This window comes from Tupaia chinensis, unplaced genomic scaffold (assembly GCF_000334495.1).
Source record: "Tupaia chinensis unplaced genomic scaffold, TupChi_1.0 Scaffold000434_1, whole genome shotgun sequence".
NCBI lineage: Eukaryota > Metazoa > Chordata > Mammalia > Scandentia > Tupaiidae > Tupaia > Tupaia belangeri.
Window position 1 is genome coordinate 3,221,067 of NW_006159939.1, and position 11,331 is coordinate 3,232,397.

General features: G+C 39.2%; 1 protein-coding gene and 1 pseudogene across 1 annotated transcript in view; one reads left to right on the forward strand and one right to left on the reverse strand.

Annotated features, from left to right (window-relative positions):
• PLEKHA5 (pleckstrin homology domain containing A5) overlaps positions 1-9,279 on the reverse strand; it is a gene marked incomplete at its 5' end in the record, with an annotated part of 303,433 nt that extends 294,154 nt beyond the window's left edge. Inside the window, 1 exon segment of the mRNA XM_006155093.3 lies at positions 9,222-9,279. Coding sequence (XP_006155155.2) covers positions 9,222-9,279 — 58 coding nt within the window.
• On the forward strand, positions 1,007-2,380 carry LOC102479193 (gem-associated protein 2-like; annotated as a pseudogene).
• Positions 9,280-11,331: the final 2,052 nt, after the last annotated feature.

The following is an 11,331-nucleotide window of genomic DNA, read 5'->3' on the forward strand; positions in this document are numbered from 1 at the left end:
ACCGCGGTTGACTACGTGGGAGTCCAGCGACATAGCCATTATGCTAACTGCTGGTCCCTGCCCCGACACTCATTTCTTATCAGTCCTCTCCTTGTCCTCCATGTCCTGAATGTATTTTTTTTTCTTTCACTGTGTGTGCGTATGCGTGTGTGTATATATATATATATATATATCTGTGTGTGCATATATATATATATATATATTTTTTTTTTTTTAATTTTGCCAGAAGTTATATGTGATTGCTTGGGAGTGAGGGGGCTGCAAAAAGCACCCCTGTGGGGGGTGGCCACACCACAATTCCTTCTCCATTTCTCCTTCCATTTGGGATTCTGGGTGCACACACATGAACCCAGGGATTTTTTTCAAGCCACCAGATCTAGGGCTCAAGCCACAGGTGTCCAAGGAGGACCTAGTTGCCTTAATCACCATGCCATAGGTTGGCCCTATGTATTCTTAAATGTAAAAAATTTCCTTGTTAATTGTTTACTATGTCTACCATTCTGTCTCCTACTATAGCATTCCCTAGAAGGGCAGGTTTTTTTGTTTGGTTTTGTTATTTTGCCTTTTTCCTTACTGATGTATCTTAATCACTAAGGAACATAATGAAGACCTCAAAATTTATTGACAGAGAACTAAAAGAAAGAATGCATGAATGAACGATTGGAAGACCATCTGGGCCTGAGGTAATCATCAAAACAGGTTAGCTAACCCTCTTTCGGATGGTAAAGAGCAACTTCTGTCACAGCTTTTACCCTTTGCCAAATATCCACATCATGCCAAACGTACCCCGAGTTTTTACTGGATACGAGAACACTTTCATTCAAGTTATGGTCCAATCTGAAGACCAGGATGCTATTTATTCTTCATCTTCAGGTGACTTCGTATTGCTCTCTATTCTGACCGATTCTGTGGGATCTGTGGGAGTTCAGAGCTTAACTTTCTTTTTTTTTTTCTTTAATAATTATTTTATTGAACTTTGCCAGTCCCCCAGAGCTTAACTTTCTTATGTTTGTGAAAAAAGCCTCCCAGGGCTGGCTAGATTGAAAGTCATGGCATGGTTACCAGTGGAGTCTCCAGTAGAAGAACTAATACCCCAGCTTTTGCCAGTAGAGTCCGGTGATTTGGTGGAAGGATTCGATTCTTTGGTACTCCTGAGGATGCCTCAGAAATACCCGAAGCAGGTCCACCCCTCAGGAGTTTGCGTCTGCTCAAGATCCCTGGATTACATCCTAATGTGGGCGAGACTGTGTTGAATTTGACTGAAGCAGCTCCATGTCCAGATGTTGTGGTAGCCCAAACTGACCCAAAGAAGTTGAAAAGGAAGCAAAGTGTGAACGTTTCTCTTTCAGGATGCCAACCTGCTCCTGAAGGCTAGTCTCCAATACTTCACTGGCAAGAGCAACAAGAGGTACAGTTTTCAACTATTCGACAGAGTGCAGACAAACACAGAAATCATGATTAGACAGTAATGTGACTATGCCAAAATCTGAAGATGAAGAAGGCTGGAAAAAATCTTGCTAGGTGAAAGATTATGTGCTAAAGGAGCCATTGGACCAGCCTAATGAAAGTCCTGGAATCGGTTCTGTACAAATTGGTTTTCCTCCCTTGCTTAGTATCGTTAGCAGAATGAATCAGGCAACAGTAACTAGTGTCTTGGAATATCTGAGTAATTGGTTTGGAGAAAGAGACTTTACTCCCGAATTGGGAAGATGGCTATATGCTTTATTGGCTTGTCTTGAGAAATCTTTATTACCTGAGGCGCCTTTACTGATTCGACAGCTTGCAAGAAGGGGCTCTGAAGTGAAGCTCTTAGTGGACAGCAAAGGTGATGAGACGGTTCCCGCTTTGAATTTATTAATCTGCTTGGTTAGCAGGTATTTTGACCAACGTGATTTAGCTGATGAGTCATCTTGGCGTAGCTGATCTCAGGAATAGAAGATATTTCAGACAAAAACAACTGAAATCTGAAGAAGCTCGATGCCAATTCAAATACAGATGGCATCGCATCTTCAACACTGTGTGAAGGGCCTCATCTTAACCTGTGCAACTCAAGTTGATATTCAGAATATATTTTATTGATGAATGTCTGAATTAAAAAAAAAAAAAAAAGAAGGCCTCTCCAAGTAACCCCCTATACTGGACCAAGGCCTCTCGCTATGTGTATTCAGAACATTATATGTACACTTGATAGCATTTATCACAGTCTATCATCTATGTGTGTGATTATTCTATAACTCAACTATGAACTCCTTAAATGCAGGGCCTATATCTGTTTCATTCATAAAGCCTGAAGTACTTAGCAACTATAGTAAATATTCAGCATCTGCTTAATAAATAATTAGAGATTAATATGAAATCCCTAGCATGGATTTACAGATGAGGCGACTTAAAAAACTACACAGGAAAAAAAAAGTATGAGCTCATTTTGGTACAAAAAAAATTGAAATCCATCCTTACTTTATTTTTTTTTTTAAAGACGTTTTTACCTTAAGGTGCATGCGCTCCTTGGAGAGACAGTAAGAAAGAAAGTGAGAAATCGCCGCCCCACCCTCTGCCCCAAAGGGATGGACATGCTGTAATTCCTTCTCCTCCAAATCTTGGGCACAAAGACACACATGCCCAGCATGATTTTCAAGCTACCAGGTCCAGGACTTGAACCACAGTTGGCCATATGGTAGTCCAGCGACATAACTGCTATACCATCTGCTGGCCCACATTTTTCATCCTAAGAATTTTCCAGGAACTTTTCAGACTCCCTGTACGAGCAGAAGGTCATTTAGGTAACTGATATGATTTTTCTGGGAGGAAGGGATGGTTTTGCTTATTTGTAAGAGAGGGAAGGAAATTAATTTTGGGAATTGTTTGTGAATGCTAAACTTTTAACAAGCTAAATGTTATGTCCTCTCCAAATAAACAGCTTAAAAACCAAACCATAATTGACATGTCCACTGATGACTGCCTCTCCCCCTATGTACTCTCTTATTCTGATCAATGGTACCATCATTCTTGTAGCTACTCAGACACAGAAGCTTTGAGTAGCTCCTGACCTCTTTTTCAATGTCAACCTCCTTGCTCAGCAAGACTCCTACGGCTTGTCAACTCTTCTTTAATATCTTTGATCAATGGCTGCCTTCCTTTCTAAAAAAAAAATCAACCTGGTTCGGGCGAACTCCCAAATTATAGCAACAGACTCAAAACTGGCCCTCTGATTCCAGGTTTACTTCTATATAATCTGAAATGCCTATATTAAAATCTCCCTTAAAACCATCATTTTATGTAGCTAATGCAAAACCATCTCCAGTGGCTTGTCTACAGAACTCAGGCTGCCATTCAAAGCCTAGACAAGATATGGCTCCAAGCAGCATTCCCACCAGCCTAGCGTTTGTACTATTTTTTTTTTCAATTAGAAGTTGTTTAATCCTGGCATTTCCTATGTTAATATCACTTACCAGCAGAGTAGTTATCACTACTGATCAAACATGTTCCCACCCCCGAGAATTTATCCCACCTGTCATTTATACCAATCCTCCTGAATCCCAACCTTACCCCCAGGCCTAACTCGACTTCTACCTCTTCCTTCAAACAGTACCAGGAAAGCCCAACCTACTTGGCCTTTTCCTCCTCTGAATTACTTTGACACCGACCGACCGACAGACAACTACCACCATTTCGTATGCCATGAATTCTAATGTGCACATACATACACAGTGCTAGTTACATTTATTAATATAACTTTTAACCATTCACCCTAAGTTATACTTCTACTACATTATAGAAAAATGAAAAGGTCACAGGAAAAGAACATTTGTCAACAAATGCAAGGAAACTCTTTGTCTTTTCTAGGAGAGGTCCCCAAATTCCGGGTCACACAGCAAGAGGTGAGTGGTGGGTAACTGGGCGAACCTTCCTGTGTATTTCACTCTTGTTACTGCCTGAGCTCTGCCCTCCTGTCAGATCGGCAGCCGCATTAGATTCTCACAGGAGTGCAAACTATTGTGAACTGTGCCTGCGAGGGATCTGGAGTATACACTCCTTATGAAAATCTAATGCCTGATGATCTGAAGTGGAGCTCAGGCGTCGATGCTAGTGCTGGGGGAACGGCTGCGGATATTGCTTTATAGTGAGGTGTATAATTATTTCATTATATATCACAACGTAAGAACAGAAATAAAATGCACAAGAATACAATGCATTTGAATCATCCTGAAACCATCAGCATCAGCACCCAGCCCACCACCACTGTCCATGGAAAGACTTTCTTCCATAAAACTGGTCCGTGGTGCCAAAGCAGTTGGGGAATGCTGTTTTATAAGACAGAGAAAGGTAGTTATCTTCATCCCTGTTTTGAATTATGCTAATTTATGAAAAATAGATTTTTTTTTCTTGCTTGCAATCTTGAATCACTATTTCATACTCAAAATCCTCTTGCTATAGTTAAGTTTGGGATTCTCAGCACACATTAGATTCACCGATTGCGGATAATGAAATGAAATCTCATTAGCCAAAATCAAACACTGCTTTATTTGCATATCTAGGAAAAAGTCCCATTTTCAGAACTTAAAATTTTAAGTGAAGAAAACAGCAATATGGTAATATAACCTCACAGAATTTGCATGCTATTTTACTGCCCTGGAAGTATTGTTTTGATCCCCAATCCTGCCACACAAGAAAATGACACTTAAATAATCAGAACAAAGTTTCTCACTGTTCAGGAAGCATTGTTTTAAGATTTACTTGGCTCTTAACCATGTTAAACCTTTGAAGCACAAAGGAATAGTCAATGACACATCCATTGCAAGCTGCCATGACCTGTCATTAGAGTCATTAAACAATATTTTCAAGGTGTAAGCAGAATGCTTTGTAACTTTAAAATACTTAAGATTATCTTCTATACCTTATGGACTCAATTTCTTGATTTCTAGTAAGAACATGGAACATTTAAAAACTATAATTTATAAGTTATAAAATTCACTGATAATTTTCATCTTTCTTCCTAAACACAGAATGAATTTAAGTTCTAAAAAGCAGTATAGAAACTCAATAATCAAACTCAAACTGTGTGTGTATATATTTACACAAACACACAAACATATAATTAAATAATTCGGAGGCTAACTTGCTTAGGGTATACTAAAAATGACTTTTATCAGAAAATTTTATGTATTAAATATTTATCTTTAAGAAAAAAAATTGGGACCAGCAGATGGCATAGTGGTTACCTTGCTGGATTCCCACATCTTCAACCATGGTTTGAGTCCCAGACTTAGTGGTTTGAAAAATCACACCAGGCACGTGTGCACATGTGCCCAAGATCCTGGGGGGTGAGGGGATAGAGAGGAAGGGATGGAGGTGTGGCCATCCACAGGGGAAGGGGGGGATTTCTCACTTTCCCTCTCAGCATGTCTGTCTTGCTCTCCCCATCCCCCAGCAAGTGCACATACCCTAAAGCAAAAACCTCAAAAAAGAAAGAAAGAAAAAAATTTTCTTATCTTACCTTTTTTGGGGTCAAATAGGTATAAAGTAAAATAAATTCCCTGCATCATGTATTTTGTTACTTAACTGTAAACGTGTATGAAAGAAAGGATTTCAAAAAGTATACAAAGTAAGCTGATTATCCAACTCAAGTCTATACAATTCTTACTCCCATCAGGATTTAGTGGACATTAGCACTATTATCTGTTTCCATAAAGTTCTGCAGGAATATTATATACAGGTACACAAACATTTTACAAGAAAATGTAAGCACAAAAAACAAAGAAAGAACACACAGCTCCGGCACTACTCCTGATCTGTGGTTTTCTACGCAAAGCTTGGAGAGGATAAAGTAGTAAAGTGGTAGTCAAACTTCGAAAGCTAAGTGAAGAGTTTTCCACACTTCTCACATCATCTCTCCCCGGGACTGTGAGTGCACTATTTTCTGGAATCTTGTAAATTCCCACAAGTCTATACTTAAAATTCAAAGAAATTCAGAAATGAGGGACAGGATTTAGGAAGCTGCCTTGTCTAGCGAGCCTAACTTAAAGATGTGAAGACTGAGCTCCAACGCTGTTGAGAAGGTCAAGGCCACAGGCCAGCTCTTAAGACTTCTCCAACCCAATGTTCTTTTCTGAAGCGTTTTTGGGATGAAACTACAGATACCAAAATCTTCTCCAAAGAAAATGTTATGGCAATTTGTCATTCTGAACAACAACCAACATCTGCCGGAGAGGAATAATTTGAGAGTTCAGTGTACCTGGGAACAAAGGTAGAAAAAGACACACGTGTTCTTTAGGCCTCCCCACTTGCCACAGTAGCCTTCAGAACAGAAAAGAAAGACCCAGAGGCCAACATGTCTTCTATTGGGCTTTCTATTTTCCCTCTTCCCATCTGAACAAAATCTAATCTGCTCACTGTACTACCTCCTTCTCTTATAATCTGATCAAAACCCTTTTTTCATCTAAGAACAACGAAAAAATATTCCCACCAGCATTAATCACTTTCCTACTCCAGACTCCTATCTTTTCCTCTGTCCTGAATATTCTAAACATAGTTCACGTTCCTGCTACTTCTCACGTGTTGTCTTTGCAGACTATAAATTCCAAAGGCATCTTTCTGTTGTTTTATATGGTATGACAATGAAAATGGTAATTCTCCTTACTGCTTCCAAGGTTAAAACGAGAGTCGACAAAATGATACATGTGAAAGTATTTCATAAATTGTAAAGTTTAAGATGAAAGTAGTTCCCCCATCGTATCAGAATGACAAGACATAACGAGAGTTGACAAAATGATACATGTGAAAGAAAGTATTTCATAAATTGTAAAGTTTAAGATGAAAGTAGTTCCCCCATCGTATCAGAATGACAAGACATCGCTAACTGCTCATAATAAAACAAGTAAGAGAAAAGCTTCTGGGACCAGCAGGTAGAGTAATGGTTACATCATGGGACTCCCACATGGTTGAGGACAGTTCAAGTCCCAGACCTAGTGGCTTGAAACACACGTGTGTGTGTGCCTTCATGCATATGCGTGTGCATGCGTGCCCAAAAATCCCAAGAGGAGAATGTAGAAGGGGTTGTGGCATGGCCATCCCCCCGGGGGATGATTTCTCACTTTCTGTCTGTCTATCCAACAAGAGCATGTGCCCTATAGCAAAAATCTCTAAAAAAAAAAAAAAGAGAGAGGGAGAGAAAGACAAAAGTTTCTGGGAAATTACAGCCTACATTAGGGATTTAACTAATCATAAAAGAAATTAATCTTCTGACATAACCCAGAAACATAAGGCAGTAGCACCTACCTTACTTGTCAATGGCCCTCTTACTTAAAAGAAATTTAATGGGAAATACAGTTCTGAAACACGCTCATTTTTAGAGCAAATTACTTTCATAATATAAATTATGATATATAAATGCTATTTTAGTATATAATCATTAAAACCCACCAGTTTAAAAATATCTTCAGAGTTAAGTTATTACAGCTTTTATAATATTGTCCTAATTTTCCTGAAAAACTTATTTAGGCATAGCTCTTAAAAGCTAATTTAGTTTAAGTCAACATAAAATAAAATCTAATCAAAATGGCTAGTAAAACAAAAAAAAATCCCCTCAGACTTTTTGACAATTTAGTTCTAAATTAAAACATACATATTCGACCCACAGAAACATTTTGTATTGTCAAATAAACAATCATCCAAGAATACACACAGTCCCAGAAATTAAAATGTTACTGGAAATTTGAAATGTTACTTTTATTCTTATAAGATCAGCTAGGCTTAACGTACAGTAATCAACATTTTGTTAAATAAATGAATTAAATAATTAAAAAAAAAAACCTGTCTTCAGAGTACCAGTACTGTGCCACAAAAGGACAGCATTCCTTTTCATAGCAATACGAACTCACTTTAATTCAAAATGAAAATGACCACTAGATACATATTTACTGACTGTACCTTACTCAAGTTTGTTAGGCCATCTAAAAATGAACCAATACAAGCTCCAAATAAAAGACGCAACCAGACAATATCCAGAGAAGGGCCACGTTATGACCCTACTGTGGTTCCTGATCTTATTTCTGCTTTCTCTATTTCTACTTCCAAAACCAACCATTTCTAATACCCATAAATAATATCCCTTGATATTTTATATAAATATGTTTCTAAAAAATTTGAAGAACTCTACAGGTAATTACAACCTAATAGAAGTATGGGATCTTAAAAATGTCACTTTGTCGAAACAATTTACGAGGCCTGATGAAACAAAGGTACTTTAGGTGGGTGTCTGTTATTATTAGCAAACTACCAAAGTCTCAGTCAAATCTTATATTAAGCGTTGTCTTTCAAGACTTAGTTCCTTACACACACACATTTTAAAAACCATTAAAAAAATAAAAGCCCTTAAGTAAATGATTTCGGATATAAATCAAGGACAAAACAACTTTCATTTTCCCTCAGGGGATTACAATTTCTTCTACATAAGAATGACTTCTAATGCTGTATTTGTCTCCAAGTACTCCAAGTTAAGACTGAGTAAAACAGAGTTCACTCTTCTATGAAAATGGTTTCAAAGTTGGCTGTGACTAGGCATCTTTAATTTCAAGCTCTATTGAAAGCCTCTTATGCAAACACAAACATATCAATAAAGCACAGTGACTTAAGAAATGTTTAAATAAACTGAAGGAAAACTGTAAACAATACTCCAATATAGACTTATGAAACATTCAGTATTTACTTCTGTTTCACTTTCTGCTTTGTCATTCATTGTCCATCAAGCTGTATCTAGCTTCTCATCGCATTTGCTATTCATTAACAGCTTTGGTCAAATACATGAAATAAATTCATTTGGGGGAAAAAAAAAAGATGGTAACGTTACTCAGAACTGTTTTGTAGTTTGATATCTCTTACCACATATAATTAAGAGCCTGAACTTTTAAGTACTGTGTAGCTAAAGACAAAAGACTATAGTGTTCTATCACCTGCAAGTATATACAGAGGCGCTACGAAATGTTAACTGGCTATAAATGATCTGTAACTTCCAAATCAATGAATATTCAGGCAAGTAACATAAGAAGACTAAGAATGCCATTTTTTTCTCTCAAAATTCCAACACTGCATAAAATAAAGGACACGGCAACATTATATGAGAAACCTTAAATGATGATGATGTCTGGACATCAAACTCTTCAACTGAAAATTAATCACAACATTCAAATTACCAAGGGGAAAAACCCTAAATTAAAAAAACTCACTTTATGTAGTATCTTGCACCTTCAAAAGTATATGCTTCTTCCCAACCAGTAGGCAAATCTAAAAAAAAAGAAAGGCACCATTAGTATTACTCCAATAAGACAGCAAAATAAAATTCAATCCACTTTAATTACTCCTAGCCACACTTACTGTTTTCACTTAAGTAGGTTTTTAACTTTAAAAAGTGTTGAATTGTCAATAAAATGAATAGTAGATATGATATCCCCTTTGAGAAAATGGCAATTCTAATGGAAAGGCACCAGAAAAGTATCAAAACTATTAGAGAGTATCTGAATGATTATACACTTCAATGATCAGGAGGAACAGGAACTATGCTGTGGCATCCCGAAAGAGCATTGTACTTGCAATTTTAAGTACAATATCTATCACTGGTTGACACAAAAAACTGTGTAAGAAGCATCTGCCTTTTCTTAGGGACACTGTCTCTCTTTTAAGATCTTATTTTTTCAATGACTTAAAGGAATTCACCTTGAAAGTTTCACTGATAAGAACTTTTCTTTTTAAAGAGAGATTTTTGTTATAGGACGCAAGCTCTTGCCACAGAGCCCCACAGAGAGAGACAGAGAGAAATCACCCCCCAGGGAGGATGCTTACACTTCAATCCTTTCTCCTCTCCGGATATTGGGAACACACGCACATGAGCCCTGCATGAGTCTCAAGCCGTCAGATCCAGGACTGGAACCATTAACTACCTGGGAGTCCAGTGACCTAACCATGGCGCCATCTGCTGGTCTGGATAAGAACTTCCTAAGTATTTAATTGGTGGAAAAGAAATCTGACACGTTCATTTCTATATCTTGCCTTTATGATGTGTATTTTCAAGTAAAAGGTAATGATTGAGGTGGACAATGATCTCTTTATATGCTACATATTACTTAGTAATGACAAGTGTTTTGGACTTAATCATACGTCTCTGAAATAAACAGCCACTGATGTGTGTACAAAAACAGAGACAAGCAAAATAAAAGCAAACCAGAAAAATAAAATTAATGTGAACTTACACGAGAGAATACAAATTTTATGTGGTGTGAACATTATCAAATCTGTGGGGATAATTAATATATAACTTCATATTACATCTAACCAAAATAAGCATGAAGTAATTCCAGAAGAGGATCAGACAAAATAATTTAGATGCCACATTCTTTTATGATTTAAAGAAGTCATCAACGTTGAAATATGTATGCAAAATACTGAAAAGGTACGATGAAGCCAAAGACTGCACCGGGGAGTTAGGAATTATGACGATGCATTAGTCAGAAATGCCTTAAAAATGTAACCTCATCATGCTTGCTACACCAGCCTTCCCTTTCCTCCTCCACCTTTTTGTAAATTTGGAGACATTAGTCACTTCAGCGAACTCCAGCTGAATAGAAAAGGTAGGTTTGTTAAATAGCCTGGCAACTTTAAGAAATTCACAGAACATCAGAGTTAGAGTGAAAGTAGCCCAGAGGGCAGCTCGGAAGGACCCTGCAGAACCCGGCCTCATCTTCGACCCAAACCCCAGAAACAGGCAGGCGGGTCAGAGAACACATGTTACATTTCAAAGGCAAACAAGTATCACGACTGTAAACAAAGAAGGACCAAGGAAAGCCAGACCAGCGCTGAAACTGCCGGGAAGGCTTCTGCAGCTCAGCTCGCACTCTGCATTCAAACAAGCCACCCGAGCCACCGAGCGCTCGGTCCCCCACCGCCCCCTCCACCGAGGCCCCGAAAGCCCACACGGGGTCGCCCCCTGCAGCCCGCCGCCTCCGGGCGGTCTGTCTGTGCGCCCTCGGCGCTGCTGCCGGCCGGGGACTTTGAATCTGGGCGGCCGGCAACTGGCGCCCCCGCGGCCCCCGCAGCTGCTTGTGGCAGGAGGGCGCGCGCCACGCGCTTCCCGAGAGGTTCCCTGTCACTGAGGACCGCAGCGCCCCGAGCCCCTCTCCAAGTCCCACCTAGGAGGAGGAGGAAGCCGCCCGACAGGAGGGAGAGGATGTGGACACGCTCTCCCCGCGGACAGGCTGGGTCCCGGGGCTGCGGGAGGGGACAGGGTAAGGACTTCGGAAAGGTGACGGGGGCGGAGGGGCGCGGGGCTGGGGACAGAGGAGC